Genomic DNA, 22,880 nt, shown 5'->3' on the forward strand with positions numbered 1-22,880 from the left:
TGGGTCAGAATTTTGAACGAGGGGTCAATTGAGCCTCCAGGGGTCAAATTTTTTTTTGGAATAGCTAAAAATCACCTTGATATCCTTAAAGCCCTACGCCTGGGCTATCAAATGCAGCCAAACTGACACCGATCGGCCCAGAGGTTCCGTTTTTTATTCATGGTCAAAGTTTCCCTTCCTTGTTAGCATAACGTAAGAGACCAAAATAAGATATATGAATTCCTTCCTCTTCTTCCCGAAGATGCTGTTTCGGCTAGTCTTGCGTACTTAACGCACCAGGAGCGTCCCGATCTTTTGAAATGGCATAGAATTCAAGCTAATGTGATGGTCTGATGGTATATTTCACTTCGATATGCACTTACCTGGCTTACAGGGAGCATGACGTGCGTAACGTAAGAGACCGTTATGGTTTCTAAATTCACACTCAAGCTTGTTGTGTCTCAGAGAAACAAAGGAGGTCAATGATTTTTACAGAGTTAATACATACGTATAAGTGCTGTTTGTTGCGCCCTAAAGAAGAACTATGGAACACCCTGATATGTGTAAAACAGGGCTTATATAAATATCTCTTACGTTACGGTTCATCTGCTTCATCCTATATGAGGAGGAGCTGTGACTCAGGAACTGACATGAGTAACACAAAAACACATTCAGTAGAGTAGTTATATAGATCTACTTTTATTCCAGCTGTGAAAAGTATCTGAAAAAGGCTTTTATAATGAATGCATGTCTTTGAAGGGTAACGAAATACTAAAGAAATGCCCTTTTTCACCATTTTCTGAGGTTCAGAGGCTTATAACATGTAGATAATTGATATAAAGTATATAAAACTATACATTTTCTGAAAGCCGTGATTGTGTTCTACAAGATGACACCTAAATGTACTAATTCAGAACATTTGGGACAAAGTTATATAGGTTTAAAGCAATCAATGTGTGTTTTTTGGGATTTGTACCTCGTTCAAAATTCTGACACATATACATATATATAACTGTGAGAAATAGTAGAAACTCAACAAGACGATAAATAGTAGAAACACTTCCGTTGAACTTGGGGACGACTAAGAAGAAGTCCTTTGTGGTTGAAAGCTTGTCAAATTAAAGATCGACGTCCTGAAGCTACGTCCGCGTCTGATTTAATCTCCCGATTATATATATATATATATATATATATATATATATATATATATATATATATATATATATATATATATATATATATTGTAACGAATTTGGAAAGTGTAAAGAATGTGAGAACTGGTTTGCTGTGTTTTAACTGACCCTCGTAGAGTAAATAAGGTTGAAGGACGTCCCCCTAGTTAATTCCATGAAACTTACACACAGGCCACGATATTTCTTTTTAAATAGCATATTTCCTTATTCTATGTAGGCTAAATATGTGTTTCCCACTAGATTGACTCTGCATTGTATCAAACGAAATAAGCGTAGGCCCCTTTCAATTTCCCCAATCATCTCCGCTCTCCAAAGTTCCTTTCAAAAGCGGTGCGAGTGGTGTTCAATCCCGCAAGCCGCCATTGCCCATGTGCTAATCTCGGAGAAGAGGGGGGTAGGAGCCGCCAACTCACAGGCGTGGCACGTCGTCATGATCAAAGGGGGAATCGGACAGCCCTAACAGCCAACCAGCACCGCGGTGAGCGACCCGGTAGGCGTGCCCTCGCAGCCGGCGGCTTGATTCCGACCCGAGTAATAAAAGCGACTGGAAGGGACTGCTTCGGCAGATGAGGTGAGAGGAGAGATGAGAAGAGAGATGAGATGAGAGATGAGGTGAGAGATGAGCTGTGAGATGAGAGATGAGAGACGCTCCAAAAAAAGGAGAGGTACTTGGAGATGAAACAAGCTTTGGAGAGATGCGCTGAGAGGAGGGAGACGGCTCCACCAGAAGGAGAGGAGCAGGTGTGACCGAGCCAGCGCATGACGTCCACAGCATCAGCAGCGTCGACGCGACCGAGGGTTTTCCCGCCAAAAACGCGAAGAGTGGGAGCTGCTACCTCCAGCCCTGCCGGTTGCAGGGACCTGACCCTGCCTCCCTCTCCAGCAACCCACCTCCGCCATTCCTGCCTGCAATTTCCCCCGTGTAAGTGTGAACGTCGTCTGTCTTAATCGTTGTCCTGGGGTTAAGTAAACTGCATAGATAAGCTAACGATTCACTGTGTGACTGCTTCTTCCATCCATTGCTTGTAAATAACTTTGATCGCTCCTTCTTTTTGCTTGTGTGTATAATAAATCCTGTTATTCCTCCGAACTCTGTCTTCTTCTCTCTTCCTTCTCTTTCGGTCGCTTTAGAGGTTTCCATATTGAATATCTGTGGCGCGATTTAGTCAACGTTGGGGGAGTCGGGCTAATCGGGGATCCTGTAACGGTCGCGGTTGACCATCCGCTCGGCCCAAAGTAACATCTTGTCCGCGACCCGTAACAATTGGTGTCTAGGAGTGGGATACGAGGCCTGAACCAAATTTTTAAAACGTGTAGAAAAAAAATTTGGTCAAAATTACGAGCTGCCGAAATTTTGTTGTTTTATAAAACCCGAATTTTGAAATCGCGCCATGGCTGGTCAAGGCGATCGGATGCCGGTGGGTGAACTAGGAGAGGGGTTAGGAGTAACCCAGGATCAAATGGAGGGGAGCAATGAGGAGGTGGTTGAAGGGGTATCAGACGCACAAAATGGCGTCCTCGCGCACGAGGCTTCAGGCGCGCAAAATGGCACCTCGCACATGGCTACGGCGGCTGCACCCGCTGCACAAGTGGGAGGGATGGCCCAAATGCAGGCCCTCATGGAGCAATTTATGGCGCAAATGCAGGCGTCCCTCAAACTGCAGAGTGAGCAAATGAGGGCTAATAGTGAGCAAATGGAAGCAATAACGAACGGATTGGGAAACCAAATTGAAGCAATAATGAACGGAATGAGGGCCGATATGGAGCGAATCGACAAGATTGGGGACAGAATGGGTGACCGCATGCAAAAATGTGGGGAGACCATGGATCGCATGGTGGGCGAAAGGGTCCCAGGGGTGCACGAGGAGGTAACGCGGGTCGAAAAGCGCTGGTTGAGCGAAGCGGAGGAAAGCGCGGGTACAATGACGGGGGTAGAAATCGCGACACGGGGTTTGGAAAACCCGGCGACCGATGAGGTAGAGGGTGTTTTATTAAAGCCAGCGGTCGTCGAGGGGAACAAAGAAAAAGCGGAAGTGGGAATTAAAATTGAAGAAATGACGGAGGTAGCCCGGGAATTGCAGGGAGAAATGGAATATGTACAAAGTCCCTGCTCAAATCATGATGATGTACTCGCTAATCCAAATGGAAGTTTGCAGGTTCGCGTGGAGAAAAGGATCCCCCAGGTGAGTCATGCTGTGTATTGTGCGGGTAGATTTTGCAGGAGGATGTTTGGCGACAAAAGAATTGTCGCGCGATTGGGATCGATATGGCACCCGGGCGTTGGTAAAGGGTACCGTGTGAGTGGAAATGGCACGCGTGGGAGGAAAAAGTGTGCGTCGGCGAGTGGGTGTGTTATAAAGTGTGGGAGTGAAACCGAGTGCGAGCGAGAATGCACTTGGGGGTGTACGGAGTGTACGTGCGAGGGTGAGAGTGACACGAGGAGTGAGTTGGTGGTGGAGCGGGTGCGAGGATGCACGCATGGGATGAATGGCGAAGGTGTGCGAGAAAGCACACCTGAGTTGGTCATGGCGCGAGTGTGGGAGAGCCCATCTGAGCGCGTTAGTGGGTGGATGCCAGAGTGCACGCCCATGGTGAGTGTTACGGAGGACGTAACGGAGGAGAGGTGTGGACCGAGGTGTGCGCAAGAGTGTGCGCGAGAGGTGTGGTGTGTAACAGGGAGAGCGTTGGTGGAATGTGCGGACGGCGTTGGAACGCGGGGTTTTGTGAGGGTGAAAGGGGTAGTGTATGCGTGTGAGCATGCCGGTGAAGCATCGACGGTAACCGGGTTAGCGGTTAGAGCGACGGATAGCCGATGCGAGCACTCTGGGTGCGGTGTGATTTGTTGGATGCAGGGCCCGGCGCGGATCGAAGCTGCGTCGTTTCTCTTCGAAGCGTCGTTGCCGATTCGGGCTTGGCCCCGCCCCGCACGGTCGAGTCCGGGCCTTGTCGGGCCAGGCGACCGGTCCGGTTCAAGGGCGAGTGGGAGGAAGCGGCACGGTGCCCCCTCGTGGGGACGGGGTTCCGACCGGGGGAGATGGAGCCATCGGGCCCGGGACCGCAAGGTGCCGCGCCGAGATGGTGCGTGGAACCTCGGCCCAACCAAACCACCTCCCTTGAACCGAAAGCCGGACGGATTCAACCTGCAGGCAACCAAACCACCCGAATTCATTGCTCGGCTTTGCGAAGCCGAGATTAATGATGTCATGACGCACCGAGGCTAGGATATAGCGGACTGTGATGATGGTGATAGTGATAGTGATAGTGATTTGATACGAAATTTAGAAAAGGGAATAGAATTGGCAGTAATTGGAAAATTTTTGATTGGCTGAAATTTGGTGAGCAAAATTGATAGTGGGACCTCCCCGATGTGGTGGGATGGGCAATCCACCATCCCTCACAGCGGGGGGGCAAAGGAGCACTAGTTTATGGGGTTGATGGCAGTGAAAACTAGCCCGGGTGGGTTAGGATATTGTGTGTAGGGCCCTAGAAGATGACATTAGGCAACGTTAAGGTTAGTTAGTGACAAGGATACCTGTAGTGGGGATGCAGGTAGATTAGTGTGGATTATAATGACGAGGGAGCGCAATAGTTTAAAGGGGCGACTGGGAAGCGCAAGTTTCAGAGGGGAGCAGTTAGATGAGATGATGCCGTGTGAGTGTTGGAGGTGTATTCAGAAGTGTATTGTGAAGAGTGTGTAAGGAACAGGTGTGATTGCACAGGTGTGCAACTGAACAGATGTGTGGAGCAGTGTATGAGGGAGAGAAGGTGATGTGTATTGTGATGACCAAATGGTCCAGGAAGAAAGGAGGGTGCAGGTGGCACCAGGTATGATTGCACAGGTGTGCAACGACAGGTGAATGGAGAACAGGTGTATGGAATAAATGGTATGGAGTATTGGAATGGATGGTCGTGGAGTGAGTATGATGGAAATTGTGGAGTGGAGCGGATGGTGCGGAGGTGTGAATGGGGGAAGAGTGGACCCCCATCACGGATACCCGGGAAGGGTAGTGTAATTGTTAGGTAGAGGGTATAGGTAAATTGTGGTTGGATATTGGCATCTGTGGTGCGGGTGAAAGAATGGTCTTTGGATGGGTGCATTAGTGTTGTGGAAATGGCTGGGCGTGTAGCCTGTTAGTGTGTGTAGTTGGTTGGGCACTCCACCACTGTGAGGATGTCGGCCAGGTGAGGCCGCAGGTCGGCTCTGGGAGCCGGTAGTTGTTGTGGATGGGGCCCGAGGATCCGGAGGACGGACCCGGGTAGCCCAGTGCCAGAGGGCACCATTGGGGTGACAGAGCCAGGAGGGGCCTTCCCCAGTTAGATAGGTTAGGGTGAGGAGCTAGGTAAGCTCGGGTGGCAACTACAGTGGTGGAGGTGTGCAGGTGGGTAGACCTGCTGGGAGAGTTACACACCCCAGTCCTGAAATTGTGCCAGGGCACAGGGAGATGAATCGGGGGAGTGAGACCCCAAATTGAGCAGCACCACAGTTTGGTCAATGGGAATTGGTTTTTAGAACCCATAGTGTAAGTTGGCCAATGGATTGGCAGGGAGAGACCCCGAGTAGTGTAAAGTGTGTTAATGTCATTTAGAGGATAGTTAGGATTGGAGTCTCCTCGCACCATCTGCATCCACTCACCTGAAGTAAAGATGACATACCTCCACACCATGCCATGTTTTGTTATTTTACTGTGCAAATATTTGGAATGTGAGACGCATCATGACGTGGGTGTGACATTGTGCTTGATGTCCCATCTCTCCCTCCTTATGAGGATTGATGATGAATTGGTGATAGCAAATTTTGGATAGGGGGATTGGAGACGAATTTGGTGTAGAAGGGAAAGATGGGGAAGACAAGACGTAGTGACGAATTTGTAAAGGTGTAAATTGTTGTAAATATGGGGTAAAGGCAAGGGTAGTGTAGGTGACAGGGGGGGGTGACGTACAGTAGGGACGAGTTTTTCTCACTTCGCTCTCCGTACGCACTTCACCCTGCATTGCCTTTATTGACGTGTACCCTTGTGACCACACCCCTCGCTCATTTGTCTTCCCCCCTTTTGTCTCCCACTTGAGGACCTGTGCGCCATTGGGCGCCGAGGGGAGTGTGCGTGAGGTGGCCATTGTGCGCACGAGATTCTCAGAACCAGCATGCATTGCGTTGATGTACCACTTTATGGACCGCTGTTCTGTGGCCAAGTACCACTTGATGGACCCCAGGTTCTGGGGCAGGGCACCTCTGTTGGAGACCGGCCATAGTGGCCAGGGAATCTTGCTTGCGGACCTCGGTAAGGTGGCACCTATGCCAAACAGGTGGACCACACTTAGTTGGCCCCTGGGGCCCTAAATAAAAAATGAACACAAGTTGTGCTTTTTATTATTTCCAAGTAGGCCGCATGAAGCCAGAAGACGTCGGGAAGAACATCGGCCCAGCAGAAAAAGAGAAGACCACCACCAGTTGTTTTGTTGTGTTTATTATGAACAGTGGTGACTGTGCACCTAGTGGTGCTTTTGGTGCTTTGTGGTGCTTTTGGTGCTTTTGGGTGCTTTGGTGGTATTGGTACTGGTGCATCGATGCAATGCGTGCTGTCTCCTCCCTCCCAACAGGAATTTCTTTTTCTTGTTCCCTAAAAAGAAAAAAAACACAGGTCCTGGGTTGCGTTGTAAATAAGAAATAACGTTACTGTAAATAATGCTCCCCACCGTAAATGTATAGTTTGAGAACAATTCTGTAATTCGGTTAGCTGTGGGCTTGAGTCTGTTAGACAGGGTGCAATGCAATAGGGGGACATACTTATTTGTGTTTTAAAATCGTCACACTCAGGGTCAGGTTAAAAGTAGAGGGAACTACACCTACGTGTCACACTAAATTAAAGTTGTAGGCCCGTGACGGACCTGAAGAAAGGAGGGTGCAGTGTAACGAATTTGGAAAGTGTAAAGAATGTGAGAACTGGTTTGCTGTGTTTTAACTGACCCTCGTAGAGTAAATAAGGTCGAAGGACGTCCCCCTAGTTAATTCCATGAAACTTACACACAGGCCACGATATATCTTTTTAAATAGCTTATTTCCTTATTCTATGTAGGCTAAATATGTGTTTCCCACTAGATTGACTCTGCATTGTATCAAACGAAATAAGCGTAGGCCCCTTTCAATTTCCCCAATCATCTCCGCTCTCCAAAGTTCCTTTCAAAAGCGGTGCGAGTGGTGTTCAATCCCGCAAGCCGCCATTGCCCATGTGCTAATCTCGGAGAAGAGGGGGGTAGGAGCCGCCAACTCACAGACGTGGCACGTCGTCATGATCAAAGGGGGAATCGGACAGCCCTAACAGCCAACCAGCACCGCGGTGAGTGACCCGGTAGGCGTGCCCTCGCAGCCGGCGGCTTGATTCCGACCCGAGTAATAAAAGCGACTGGAAGGGACTGCTTCGGCAGATGAGGTGAGAGGAGAGATGAGAAGAGAGATGAGATGAGAGATGAGGTGAGAGATGAGCTGTGAGATGAGAGATGAGAGACGCTCCAAAAAAAGGAGAGGTACTTGGAGATGAAACAAGCTTTGGAGAGATGCGCTGAGAGGAGGGAGACGGCTCCACCAGAAGGAGAGGAGCAGGTGTGACTGAGCCAGCGCGTGACGTCCACAGCATCAGCAGCGTCGACGCGACCGAGGGTTTTCCCGCCAAAAACGCAAAGAGTGGGAGCTGCTACCTCCAGCCCTGCCGGTTGCAGGGACCTGACCCTGCCTCCCTCTCCAGCAACCCACCTCCGCCATTCCTGCCTGCAATTTCCCCCGTGTAAGTGTGAACGTCGTCTGTCTTAATCGTTGTCCTGGGGTTAAGTAAACTGCATAGATAAGCTAACGATTCACTGTGTGACTGCTTCTTCCATCCATTGCTTGTAAATAACTTTGATCGCTCCTTCTTTTTGCTTGTGTGTATAATAAATCCTGTTATTCCTCCGAACTCTGTCTTCTTCTCTCTTCCTTCTCTTTCGGTCGCTTTAGAGGTTTCCATATTGAATATCTGTGGCGCGATTTAGTCAACGTTGGGGGAGTCGGGCTAATCGGGGATCCTGTAACGGTCGCGGTTGACCATCCGCTCGGCCCAAAGTAACATCTTGTCCGCGACCCGTAACAATAATATATATATATATATATATATGTATATATATATATATATATATATATATATATATATATATATATATATATATATATATATATATATATATATATATATATATATATATATATATATATATATATTGTTACGGATCTCTCCGTCTGCCCTTTTTCCCCTTAAGAAGGGGAGATTAATCCCCTTGTCTATGACTGACCGACGTGAGTCCTGAAGTTGCGCATCTCCCTCCAGGGAGGCAGGTGAGCAACCCCGTTCGCGACCGCGGACAAGATGTTAATTGCCGAGCGAATTCGCAGCCGTGGCACGAACCATTAGCAAGTAACTAGACCTGATCCTGAACGTTCGCCAAATCGTGCCACAGGTATCCAATGGGGAAATCACTAAAACGAAATGGATGTAAAGGAAAGAAGGCAAGGTAGGAAGAACAAATATAATTTATTACTACTATTTACACAATTAAAGGAACCAAGGAGAAGGAAAGATACGAAAATAAAGACAGAAGGATGGAAGGATCAGAAGACACAGTGCAAATACTAACTTATCTAAACAGGCTTAACTTATACCCAGGGACAAGACACACAAAACAAACTCACGTACACAAAAGGATGGAATGGCAGGAATGGTTTGGGACGGCAGAGGAGGGTCCAGGCAGATGGTAGGCGTCTAGGTCCGGCTCCAAGCGCGCGCTCCGATGCACGCTTTGGGGTCGAGGCGAAAACCCGGCAAACACAGCCCCGCTTCGGGCTGGCAGTGAGGAGCCGGCAGCTCCACGTATTCGGTTTCACACCGGCAGCTGTCTCATGCGTCCTCCGCCTCCTGCGTCTCCGACGCTCTTTTCCTACTCCGCAGAATCTGCCTCTGGTCCAGCGCACCTCCCTCAAAACCCGCTCTCCGCTTCTCCTCAACTGGACTCTTACGCACTTCCAACTCTCTGACGCATCTCTGGTGGGGGCGTCGCGTGACGGGTTATATAGGCCACACCCTCGAATCTTCACGAATTCTTAATTCCCCGATTAAGAATTCGTGAAGAATTCTTCCCGATCCCCGATCGTTCTCTCTCCGCCCTCTCAAGCCAAACCCCTCGTGCTTGGTTGGTTGATCGGCAAGGGCTCACTCCTCCTTTTGATGACGAGGTGGAGACACGCCTTTCTTCTCCGAGCTGGTCGCGTGTTCAATGGCGGCAATGCAGTTGGCAATGGAGGCTTTACACTTGACAGGGGATTCTACCTTATTTCAATTTGATGCAATGCAGAGTCAACTAATGGGAAACACAGCCTTAAACTAATACACATAATAAGGAAATAACTATTTAGAAGGGTATATGGCGGCCTACGTGCATGTATATGGACTAACTAAGAGGACAACCTTTGACCTTTACACACAAAACGGAGGTATTTACAAGGAATCATTACACTACTCAGGGTGATATTTACAACAATAAAAAAAGGATTCTCAAATCCGCAACAATATATATATATATATATATATATATATATATATATATATATATATATATATATATATATATATTGCGGTTTTGAGAACCCACACAGGTAACATCATTAAAGGTTAAAGGTTGCACCCCATAGCTAGGCCACATGCAACACATAGGTCACCTTAGAACGTTAGTTATTTCATAGTATGTGTTTAGGATAAGGCCATTTCCAGTATTTGCATCTGCGTTGTGTAAAACAAATAAGAGTAGGCCTCGTCCATTTTGCAGCCTCCCTCCACCCGACTCCATTGCGCCTATCCTGTCTGCACCCCATTGCCCCTCGCAGTTTGTTACGCTTTGGCTGCCAGCAGCGTTTGCTGCTCTTGCTCGCTCAAACCAGCCCAAAGACCACGAGGTAAGGCCCGAAAAGGGGGTGGAGCGCAAGGGTGGGGGTGTGGCCACGTCAAGCAGCCATCAAGGGCGGAGCCGGTAAGACCCCATCAACCAACCAGGGCTCGCGTGAGATCGCCTGACAGGGTGTGGCTAGAGATTCGAGAGGGTTCACTGGGCGTGGCAATAAAACCCTTCACGCGAGGCCCCCACCTCATTTATGAGGAGGGAGAGACGCTTGAACAGAGTTGAGTCTGGATTTAAGGGAGAGGCGCTCACCACGTTCGTGTGCTGAGTCATGAGGAGAAACGCGCTGTGGGCTTGAGTTAAGAGGCAGGCGCTCGAGGATTGAGAAGGACTTTTGTGGAAAGGCGCTTTGGTAACATCATTGGGGGAAGTGGCGCATTGTACATAGCGATACCGGGAGCGCGTATAAAGGTGCCGGTACACCTATTGCGTACGCAATATAATCGCCAGCCAGCCGACCTTTCTCCGATATATAATTGTCTGCCTCGCACCTACGCCACGCGGAGAGCTTGCCTACCATCACCATCTGCTTCGTGGTACGAGTCGGGGACCGGAGCGAGCTGTGGACGCCATCGGTGGACCCTCAACCCGACCATCTACAACCCCGTGTGAGTGAGTCTGAGAGTGAGTCTGAGTGTGAACGGGCCCGTGTCCAGGGATAAGTATAAGACTGTATAAGGCTGCCCTGTGTATCTGCTTCTTCCTCTTCACTGTACATTGCCTTTTGCTTCTTTTCTTCCTCTTCTTATTTGTACAAAGTGTGAATAAATTACCTGTTCTTCCTGTTTTCCTCTTAATTCGATTGTCTTAGTGATTTCTTAATTGGGTAAGCGTGGCACGATTGACAATCGCTCGAATCGGGGTTAGTACCTGCTAACGGCCCGAATCGCGGCTCGCTAATCACTCGGCGTGTCCACTAAGGCCGTGGTTCGGGTTGGGTTATTTCCTTGCTTCCCGGAAGGCGCTGGTACTTAGGTAATAGGACCAATTCGACCAACCACCCTATTCAGCGCTGACCAGAAGGAACGTGGTAGCCCCGGGATCACGTCGGCCAGTAAAAGGACAAGGGGATTAATCCCCCCTTGATAAGGGGAAGGCCGACGTTGGAGATCCGCAACAATATATATACTAGCTGAAATGTCTCACCTGAAATGAGCAATTTCCTTTGGAGTGTGTATTGATAGAAATGGGAATTCAATGTAAATATTCAGTGAGCAGATGTCACAATGGGTGCAGCTGGTAACCTCGACAGCGTCGTTCCATTCTATCAGCGAATATTTCCAATCCATACTTGTACCTCCGAAGTACTGCTCAGGAGTGAGCGTGATATTATGAAAGCTCAGCTGGGAAACAGGTTTAGCATGTTTTGGGCCGACAGCCTGATGGAAGATCACCAAAGTTCTTTCCATACCAACAGACCAACTCCAGGCACCTCCACATCGTTTCTTCAGCTCCGACCTCCCCCCTCTCTCTATCTTCCCATAGCTTTGATTTCAGCAATTTCCCACAGCATTTTATTCTGGTTTCCCATTCGATGATCCATAGATCATCTTCATCATCGATGATAGTTTCAGTTTCACGTTTCAACATCAGTTTCACTTTGAGATATCAGTTTAGATTTATCATCGCAACTTTTGATGCAACGCGAATAGTGCACAGAAAAGGTCGTCAAAACCAATTTTGGGAGGAATTTTTTTTTAATCATCTAAGGGGTCCAAAGTTTTTTTTAGGGTCATAAAGGAGTCTAAAGTGTTAAAAAAATCAATGATCTTAAAAAGGCCAAATGGGGTCTAAAGGTGTCTAAGGACAAAAGAGCAAAAGGGGTCAAAAGTGTCCAAATGGTCTTAAATTGGCCAAAGTTTCTTTAGAAGTTAATAGGTCTGAAAAGTGTAGAAATGGGTATGGAAAGGTCTAAAGGGTGTAAAAGGTCTAAGGGGTGTAAAAGGTCTAAGGGGTTTAAAGTGGTGTAAAGAATCGAAAGGCGTCTGAAGGGTGTAAAGGATCTAAAGAGTGTAAGGGGGTCTAAAGGTGTGTAAATGGTCAAAAGGGTCTAAGGGGTGTAAAGGGTCTAGGGAGTGTAAGGGGTGTAAATGGTCAAAGGAGTTTAAGGGGTGTAAATGGTCAAATGGATCTAGGGGGTGTAAAGGGGTCTAAGGGGTGTAAAGGATCGAATGGAATCTAAGGGGTTTAAAGGGTCTAAAGATGTTGAAGGGGTTTAAAGCATCTAAGGGGTGTAAAGGGTCTAAAGAGGTCTAATGGGTGTAAAGGGTTAAAAGGGGTCTAAGGGGTCAAAGGGGTGTAAAGGGTTGAAAGGTGTCTAAAGATGTTCTAAGGGGTGTAAAGGAGTGTAAAGGGTCAAAGGGGTGTAAAGGGTCTGGAGGGGTCTAAGTGGTGGAAAGGGATGAAGGTGTAGTAAAGACATTACCTCGGTTTCGTAAATAAATCAACTCGGGAGTGCAACACGACAATAACGTGAAGTTAGATGAGCAGTAAAAATTACCTTTAAAACAATGTATAGGTTGTTTGTACTATTTTCGGTTTTTGAATAATTAACGCATTTGAGAGGTCACGTGACTCCTTCTTTGCCGAACTTACGGAGCATGGTAACGTCTTAATTAAGAGTTGTTTCTCACATATGATAACATATTTGATGATCGGAGCTCACCATCAAACTAATTATATCGATATCCGTGTTGAAATCCAGAGGTGAAGTAACAACCTCTGGTCCATGAAAAAGAGGAGGTGTCGAAGATTTATTGTGGTTGAGTACACTGTTGGTAATCCGCCAAAAGTCCCGAGGCCCATGCTGCTGAGTCGCAATGTTATCAGCTGCAGAAGCAGCATATTGTTGCCTTGGCATCCTCAACAACTCTTTTACAGAGGTTACTTGCTTTGCGGAAGAGACATTTGGACTCCAGAGACCCTTGCACATGGTACTGCTTGAAATAGTGGTTGCTGAGCAATTGCTGATCCACAAGCTGGAGTGAGTGAACCATGAATGGAAATGAACCTTCACTTGATAGGTACCTGAGGGAATATAAATGTCCATACCAGTGTGAATCCATTGGGATATTTCCTCGGCAGCCATATCAGGACAATGACAAAACGTTGAGGTCCATGGCACATCAGGATCCGGATCTTCACCAAAATCGAATCATTTCGTCCTTGTCACACTCCCAACCTCTCCACCAAATTTCGTCCGAATCCGTCTGCAGCTTTTTTGAGATATCCTGTTCACAGACAAACAAATGAAAAATCACTCAAATAGCAGCAGTTGGCAAAAGAGAGCAAAGTAGAATGGCACTCAGTAAAGCATCCTTTTTACCTCACAAATAATTTGGTGGTTGAATTCTGTGACCTGTTATTCAAATCGTCTTCAAATTTTAAGTTAATCGGATGAAAATTGACAATTGTAGAAATTCGGCCTTTGTTGACTTTTTGGCCTTTGTTGACCTCAAAAATATTTGGTCGTTGGTTTCAGTAAGCTGATATGCAAATCCTATTCATGTTTCAAGTCAATCAGATGAAAAATGAGGATTTTAGAAATTTGAGAAAAGTGGTTGACTTTGGCCTATGTTGACCTTTTGGCCTATGTTGATCTCAAAAATAGTTGGTGGTTGAATTCAATTACCTGATGTGAAAATCCTATTCAAATTTCAAGTCAATCGGATGAAAATTGAGGATTTAGAAATTTGAAAGAAAGTGGTTGACCTTAGGCCTATGTTGATCTTGTGACCTATGTTGATCTCAAAAATAGTTGGTGGTTGAATTCAATTACCTGATATGAAAATCCTATTCAAATTTCAAGTCAATCGGATGAAAATTGAGGATTTAGAAATTTGAAAGAAAGTGGTTGACCTTAGGCCTATGTTGATCTTGTGACCTATGCTGACCTCAAAAATAGTTGTTGGTTGAATTCAGTTAACTGTTATGAAAATCTTATTCCAATTTCAAGTCAATCGGATGAAAATTGAGGATTTTAGAAATTTGCAAAAAGTGGTTGACCTTTGGCCTATGTTGATGTTTTGACCTTTTGACCTCAAAAATAATAGGATTTTGTCGGACCACGAACTCTACTATTTGGTGAAGTTTCGTGAAGATCGGGTTAAAATTGTGACCTGTAGGCAAGTATAAGTGAGCGGACAGACAAACATACACACACACACACACACACACACACACACACACACACACACACACACACACACACACACACACACACACACACACACACACACACACACACACACACACACACGCACAAACCGGAGTGATCAACATACTTGTGAAAAAAAATCTTTTTTTGCCAAGTAACAAAGAAACAGACATGGGTGAAAGATGGAGGTAACAATGGATGGAATCAAGAGAACATTGATTGAGGATGCCAACTGCCATGGGAAGCAAGGTGAAGGTAAAGTTTCGGCATTATCCCTTCCACCCTAACGAACTTCCACCCTAACCTTCTCCTTGGTTTCCATGATGGTTCGCACGCCTCAATCGACTTCCTATCGATTTCATCCATTATTCTACCTTTCTTCAGATGCAGATCAACACCAGTGGTCTTCATTCTACAAATCAAGAAAGTTTAGTGATGCCATTACACTTATGTCACATAATCCGGTATGGTAGTTAAACTAGTGGCTTGACCAAGATATTGTTACAGACGTGGCTTAGATGTTATTTACCGAGCGGTTTTGGTATGACCACGTCTGCACAAGTTACCCGATTATACCCGAACGTTGACTAATCGCGCTGCGCTAGGTCAATAAAGGAAAAGGACACCCGGCTGGGATTAAAATGACACGACACCCAGGGTTCAGTTCTCAAGACCTCCGGAGGAGGTTATATTGTTACGGAAGGTTAGATTACAAGGACGAGAGGTACAGCATAGAAAGACAAGCACTTAGACACAATCTTATATTATTCCCAACAGACGACAGATAAACGGGACAAAAGGCTGACTCACACGGGGTTTGATGGCTAGGAAAGGCAGGATCGATGGCTCCAGGTGCACCTGGGCTCAAAGGTCAGAATCGACTCGGTCCGGTCCAGAGATGCGGGGAGGTATTCAGCGCTCGTACGTGGCAACTTCTCTCTCCAGGCTGGGGGCGCATCTGACCTCACATCCGGCAAGTGGCTGCGTAGATCCGGCGGGGAGTGACACGCCCTCGGCTCGTTAGCTCCGCCCCAGATGGAATCGGCTCGTTGCTTCTCATTGGGTGCGTGCGGGGGGGTTACCGGCTCCGCCCTTGACGAGGAGCTGACAGCCAGCCCCTTCGTGGTAACCCCGTGGAGCGCATGGTCCGGCGCGCATTGTCAATGGCGGCTAACCGAGCCGGTGTGATGACGCACACTCCCCCGGTGCAGCGTCGTTGTTGTTGTAATTGTTGTTGTAGTTGTAGTTGTAGTTGTAGTTGTAGTTGTAGTTGTAGTTGTTGTTTGGGGAAGAAGATGGAAGGAGGTATGGGAAAGGTCCTAAACTCACTACTGGTGCCATATAATCACATTCTGGTGCAACGAAGAGTCAGAATTAATGGAAAGGAGTCCTTAACTGACATAGACTAAGAATAACTAGCAAGATGTCCGAAAGTTGTCTACGTGAGATGCGGTGGACCTGGGCACGACATTTAATGGGGGAAAAAGGGGAAGGTCGGCTCTACTGATTGTTGTTTACAGACAATGGGACTAGGGAATGGGGGATTGGGGATAGTTGGGGAGTATTGGGGAAATAGGGGAATATTTACAAGCGGATATGGAGGCCAAATTCCATATTCGCAACAATATGTAGTTTTCTCATTTGATAGGTGGTACCAGAGTCGACTTTTTAATCTCCTTGCTTGTCTTCCTGTGCTACACGTGGTGTGCAGCCGCAGCACTGGGTGGACCTTCTGGAAGTGTAACTGCAGTACTGCGTTCACATGCTTCACAAATTGCCGACAGTACCGAGCAAGGTAACTCCCAAGGAGCTATTTTATATTATCCTTCATCAAACGTTTCAATATCCAGCTACCTAGAAAATGACCCTTTGATTAAGCAAATTATTTGTGGAGTCCTATTGTGGCGGACACAAAAGCCCACTGGCGTGGTGACATCAATCCGCGCACCAAGTGGGCGGTGGCCACGCCCGAGGGGTAGGCGTGGCCTCATGATATACACCGGGCGCGCAGCCCGGAGCGCGCCAGTGTTACAGTGAGCTCCTGAAATAAAGACGCTTATAAGTTACCGCTTGTCCGCTTCCTCCTTGCTCGCAAGCAGCGCGCGTAACGCCGCGCTTTACTGGTGACCCCCTCGACGTTGGATCTGCCGGAGCGATCCTTCCACACGCGACGCCATTGCCATGGCCAACTTCATCAAACTTCCCGAATTTTGGGAGGCTCAGGCCGAAGTCTGGTTCGTCCAGGCCAAAGCCCAATTTCAGCTTCGGCGCCTCACCGGCGATGACACGCGCTATTGCCACGTCGTCGCCTCCCTCGGGCCCGGCACGGCCGCTCGAGTTGTGTCCGTCCTTCGCCACCCACCGGACGGCCACAAGTACGAGGCACTCAAGCGGCTACTCCTAGCCACGTTCGGCCTCACGGACGACGCACGGGCCGACCGCCTCCTGGATCTCCCCGAGCTCGGTGACACGCGCCCGTCGGTCCGAATGGACCATATGCTGTCACTGTTGGGCGACGAAGCCCCCGGTTCTCTATTCCGGGCGCTTTTCCGTCGCCAACTTCCAGCGCAGGTTCGCCTCGCGTTGGCCGGGACCGGGCTAACGGAACCCCGAGCATTGGCAGCCGAGGCGCACAAGTACTTCGCCGCTTCGGACACGCGGGCGAGAGTCGGCGTGGCCGTCACGGCCCTCGTGGCTGATGCTGCTGATGCTGCTGCTGATGCTGCTGATCCACAGCATCAGCTTATACAGCATACGCAGCATGCTGATACGCACCTCGTGACCGCCGCCACGCCCCGCCCACCGCCGCGGCGAAAACCGCCACCGCGGGGAAACCCGCCAACTCCACCGGCCTGGCGGAGCCAGCCGCGCTCCTCCAGCTCCACCACCTGGTGCTGGTTCCACGCCAAGTTCGGCCACGAAGCTCGGCAGTGTCATCCGCCATGCTCCTTCAACAGGTCGGGAAACGCCCGGGCCGGCGCTCAATAGTGGCGATGAGCGCCGGCCGTTCGAGCAGCCTGCTGTTCATAACGGACACCTTCTCCGGGCGCCGTTACCTGTGCGACACGGGAGCGCAGGTGAGTGTCGTTCCCGCCGGCACGTCAGACAAGCACGCCGCGGGTGGGGGCCCCGCGCTGCTTGCCGCGAACGGGACGCCCATCCGTACGGAAAACGCTGCCTCTCTCTGCGGTTTGGAGGGCAGGTTTTCCGATGGATGTTCGTCACCGCCGACGTGCCCATGGCACTGCTTGGCGCGGACTTCCTGTGCGCTAATGGGCTCCTGGTCGACGTCAAGCGCAGACGTCCTGTCCAGGCCGAGACGTTCAGCTCGCTCGCTTGTGCGTTGCCCAGCTCAATGAGCGGCTTGCCAAGCGGCTTGCCGAACGGTTCGGTTCCGGCCACGTTGGTCTGTACGCTTCCGGCAGCGGACGCATTCACCTGCCTCCTCGCCGGCTTCCCGGCCCTCACGCGGCCCACCTTCTCGGCGGGGGCCGTCAAGCACGGGGTGGCCCATCACATCCCCACCGTCGGGCCACCGGTCTACGCCCGGGCACGCCGCCTCGAGCCGACGAAGCTGGCGGTGGCAAAAGCGGCGTTCGCTACCCTGGAGCGACTCGGCATCGTTCGGCGCTCAGAGAGCGCTTGGGCGTCGCCGCTGCACATCGTGCCGAAGCCCGGCGGGGGATGGCGACCGTGCAGGGACTATCGCCGTCTCAATGACGCCACGACTCCCGACCGCTACCCCGTCCCCCACATTCAGGACTTTTCCGCCCGTTTGGCGGGCATGTCCTTCTTCTCGAAGGTGGACCTCATACGCGGCTACCATCAGGTCCCCGTCAGGCCGGAGGACGTCCCGAAGACGGCGGTCATCACGCCATTCGGACTCTTCGAGTTCCTGCGCATGCCCTTCGGTCTGAAGAATGCGGCTCAGGCGTTCCAGCGACTGATGGACAGCATCCTGCGTGACTTGGATTTTGTCTACGTCTACCTGGACGATATCCTCGTCGCCAGCGCGTCCCGCGAAGAGCACCTACGCCACCTCCGCACGCTCTTCGAACGCCTGGGCCAGCATGGCCTGATTGTGAAACCCGCAAAGTGCCGGTTCGGCGCCACCATAATCGATTTTCTGGGGCACCGTGTCACCAGGCACGGAGCCGTCCCCCTGCCGGCCAAGGTGGAGGCGGTGAAGGGGTTTCCGCGCCCCCGCATGTTCAGAGGGCTGCAGGAGTTCCTGGGCATGGTGAACTTTTACCATCGGTTCCTGCCCCATATCGCCCAGCTCCTGCGCCCCCTGCACGAAGCTCTCCGAGGTAAGCCGGGCAAAGGCGACGTTACCTGGACCGAGCAGATGGACACGGCGTTCACGGGCGCGAAGCTCACCTTGGCTAACGCCACCATGCTCGCGCACCCGGCGCCCGATGCACCGATCGCCCTCACCACCGATGCCTCGGACTATGCGGTGGGCGCGGTGCACGAGCAATGGGTGCGTGGAGCTTGGCAACCGCTGGCGTTCTTTAGCCGGCAGCTTCGCCCGCCCGAACGCCGTTACAGTACCATCGACCGCGAGTTGCTCGGGCTTCACTTGGTGGTCAGGCACTTCCGCCATCTGCTCGAGGGCCGTGCGTTCACTGCCTTCGTCGACCACAAGCCGCTGATCTTCGCGATGGGCAAGGTCACCGAGCCGTGGTCGGCCCGGCAGCAGCGTCACCTCTCGGCCGTGTCTGAGTACACGACGGACATCCAGCACGTCGCGGGGAAGGACAACCCGGTGGCGGATTGCCTTTCCCGGGCCGTCGCCCACGCAGTCCACCTCGGCATCGACTATGCCCGGATGGCAGCGGACCAGGCCGCTGACCCCGACGTCCAGGCCTTGCGGACCGCCGTCACAGGCCTCCGCGTCACCGAGGTGGCGTTCGACGGCGCGGGCGCGGCCCTCTTGTGCGACGTCTCCCTCAGGCGTCCTCGCCCCATCGTGCCCGCGGGCTGGCAGCGCCAGGTGTTTGACGCCATCCACGGCCTGTCCCACCCGGGCGCGAGGGCCTCCCAAAGGCTGATCGCCGACAAGTTTGTCTGGCATGGCCTCCGGAAGGCCGTCCGCGGCTGGGCCAGGACGTGCCTCGCGTGCCAGCGTGCCAAGGTGCACCGGCACACCCAGGCCCCGTTGGCCCCGTTCACGGTGCCGGAACGCCGGTTTGACCACGTCCACGTGGACCTGGTGGGACCTCTGCCCCCTTCGCGGGGTTTCACCTACGTCCTCACCATGGTGGACCGCACCACCCGGTGGCCGGAGGCCGTGCCCTTGGCGTCGACAACGGCGGCCGGTGTCGCGCAGGCTTTCATCGCTACCTGGGTCGCCCGGTTCGGCGCCCCCTCAGACATCTCGTCCGACCGCGGCCCCCAGTTCACCTCGGAGCTCTGGGGGGCGGTCGCGCAGGGGCTCGGGGTCCGGCTGCACCGAACCACGGCCTACCACCCCCAGGCTAACGGCCTGTGTGAGCGATTTCACCGCTCATTGAAGGCCGCGCTCCGGGCCACCCTCCGCGACGGCGGCTGGGTCGACAGGCTCCCCTGGGTCCTGCTGGGCCTCCGGACGGCGCCCAAGGAGGACCTGCGCGCATCCGCGGCGGAGTTGGTCTTCGGGCAACCGCTGCGGGTGCCGGGTGAGTTCCTCCCCGACTCCACGGCACCATGGTCCGCGGCACAGCAGCGCTCCGCTCTGCAAGAGACCGCCCAGAGGTTCGCCCCGGTGCCAACGGCATGCCACGGGCACCCACCGACGCACGTCGCCCCGGAGCTTCGCACGGCGGAGTACGTCTTCGTCCGCCACGATGCCCACCGGACACCACTGCGGCCCCCGTACGATGGGCCTTTCCGCGTGCTGGAGACCGGGGCGAAGCACTTCACCCTGGACATCGGCGGTACTCCTGACCGCGTTTCGGTAGACCGCCTCAAGCCGGCCCACCTCGACGTGGACCATCCACCGCCAGTGGCCCGACCCCCACGTCGGGGCCGCCCCCCTGCGGGCGGACCCCCGGCACCGCCCAGCCCCGCCGCCACGCCGCCCCCCAGTCCTGCACCCATCCCAGGGGCAGCCAGGGGCATCCCACCTGGCATCCCTGCACCCCGGACGCCGCCGATCGCCAGGGGGTGCTTCGGCCGGGTCATTCGTCTGCCCCGCAAACTGGCCCTCCAGGTGCGCGGGAATTCTGGGGGGGCGCGTGTGGCGGACACAAAAGCCCACTGGCATGGTGACATCATTCCGCGCACCAAGTGGGCGGTGGCCACGCCCGAGGGGTAGGCGTGGCCTCATGATATACACCGGGCGCGCAGCCCGGAGCGCGCCAGTGTTACAGTGAGCTACTGAAATAAAGACGCTTATAAGTTACCGCTTGTCCGCTTCCTCCTTGCTCGCAAGCAGCGCGTGTAACGCCGCGCTTTACTATAATACAATACACCTGGAATTTTTAGCCGCGTCGCAAGACGCTGGTCATAGAGTGCCCTCTGCTGTTGTTGTTCTTCTTGTTCTTCTTCTTGTTCTTGCAGAGAAGACAAAACCTCAAAGCTCCACCAATTCTGGGAACCATAGCTCCACCCATTCTGGGAGAGCCTTCATATAAACAAATATCCACCATTTTATTAACTCGCATAGCTTTGAGGCCTGTTTTGTAGGCCTGTGGTGTCTTCCTCTCCCACACAGTTTTATTTCAAATCAAATTCGATATATCATTTCATTTTTCACAGTCGCTAACATAGTTTTAGACTCGGTTGAAAAAAAACGGGAAGAAAATCCGATGAAAGTTGCCCTTTATAGAACGAAATGAATTCTCAAAGGCCTGTAACTTCAAGTCCATTGAGATATATTTTTTTTAAATCGCGGCATGGTCAGTCATACACCGCCCGAAATAAGAGACGGGAAAATGCCGAGATATATATATTTTGTTTAAATCGCGGCATGGTCAGTCATACACCGCCCGAAATAACAGACGGGAAAATGCCGAGATATATTAAAAATTCGTCCATTTGATGACAATCGTCACGATGAAATATTTAATTTATACGTCGTCACAATAATGTGGAGAGAGGAGCATAGCTTCGTTCACGTGTCGCCACACACGGGAAATTGCCGAGATATATATTTTTTACATCGCGGCATGGTCAGTCATACACCGCCTGAAATAACAGACGGGAAAATGCCGAGATATATTAAAAATTCGTCGCCACACACGGGAAATTGCCGAGATATATTTTCACTTTGCACAAAAATAACATCAAGTAATCGAATCAATAGGAATGTCCTGTGCCTATAACATCGACGTTATAGGCACAGCTGCATCTAGGCATTGTGTAACATCGACGCTGCTTTTGTTTTAATTAAAACTTTTTGTACTTGTTCAATAAGGCATTTTGATCAAGAAAGATTTTCCCCCAGGTGCCATTTTCTCTGGGCTTTCATCTCTCGAGGTGCTATGTGTCATGATTGGTGCTGGTATATTCAATGGTCTTTACCCAACGACCCTTCCTGGCTTTCCTGGCTTCTGCTTCATCATCATGGCTGGTTTGGGAGTCATTGTCCTTATCATGCTTCAGTGAGTAGTAATTTTTTTTACATTGATCATAATAACATCTTACTATTAATTATCAAGGACAACAACCCTTAAGAGGGAATATTGAAGCATCAAACTTGAATACGTTTCAGCACTTGCTCCCGACTATATAATGTGTGACATCTATAACATCGAGGCTTCCACCAAATGCTTCATTTGCATAAGTCACACATTATCAATAACATCGGAATGGTTGACCAATCGATGTATGACAACGAAAAGCTAAGAAAATTAGAGATAGCATTTCAACACATGAAGTTACGACATTTTCCTTAGCTTTGTACCTTATTTCTGTTATGTAGAGACTTTTGTACTTGCAAAATCGAAGATTTTTCCAAGTATATCGGTTGGTTTTGTGCGTTATTCTGTCTGTTTTTCTGCTTGTCTGTCTGTCAATCTCCTATTGGGCACAATTTTAAACCGATCTTCATGAAACTTCACCAGATGGTAGAGTTCGTCATAAGGAAGAAGCTTATTGATTTTGAGGTCAAAGGTCATCTTGAGGTCAAATTTATAAAATTGTCATTTTTCATTCGATTAACTTGATAATTAAACAGCAATTACATGGTGCCTCATTGAATTCGGAAACCAACTATTTTTGAGGCCGAAAGGTCAAGGGTCAGCTCAAGGTCAAACTTCTAAAATCATCAAATTTAATCTAAAAAATAATAAATTTTAATCTGATTGACACCCGAGCTTTGATTAAGATCGTCAATTTCAATCTTAATGAAATCGACAATTTGATGTATCCATGGCAACCTTTTTTGGTGAGCAACCATGGCAACCCACGGCAACCTTTTGCAAGTATGGTTCTCTACATGACGTTTTTCTTGTTTTTTGTTTTTGTTTTAAAAAAAACTTTTTTCTTGTTTTTCAACTGAAAAACACAAACAAATGCCTGTGTCCACAATATAAACACTTTAAGACGTTCACTCGTTTTCCAGCCTTGTCAGCAACTGACTCCACCAAGTG

The 22,880-nt window shown here is 50.2% G+C and overlaps 1 protein-coding gene across 3 annotated transcripts in view; it reads left to right on the plus strand.

Annotated features, from left to right (window-relative positions):
• LOC137437612 (proton-coupled folate transporter) overlaps positions 1-22,880 on the plus strand; it is a 129,273-nt gene that overhangs the window by 80,982 nt on the left and 25,411 nt on the right. For 2 of the 3 annotated variants that reach the window (XM_078766089.1, XM_068132082.2), the window contains 2 exons: positions 16,016-16,099; positions 21,734-21,890. In XM_078766089.1, the coding sequence (XP_078622215.1) occupies positions 16,016-16,099; positions 21,734-21,890 (241 nt within the window). Of the gene's footprint in view, positions 1-16,015; positions 16,100-21,733; positions 21,895-22,880 lie in introns of those variants that run through there. The other variant, XM_068132083.2, reaches the window with a different exon arrangement.

Source organism: Myxine glutinosa, chromosome 12 (assembly GCF_964187855.1).
Source record: "Myxine glutinosa chromosome 12, kmMyxGlut1.1, whole genome shotgun sequence".
Lineage (NCBI taxonomy): Eukaryota > Metazoa > Chordata > Myxini > Myxiniformes > Myxinidae > Myxine > Myxine glutinosa.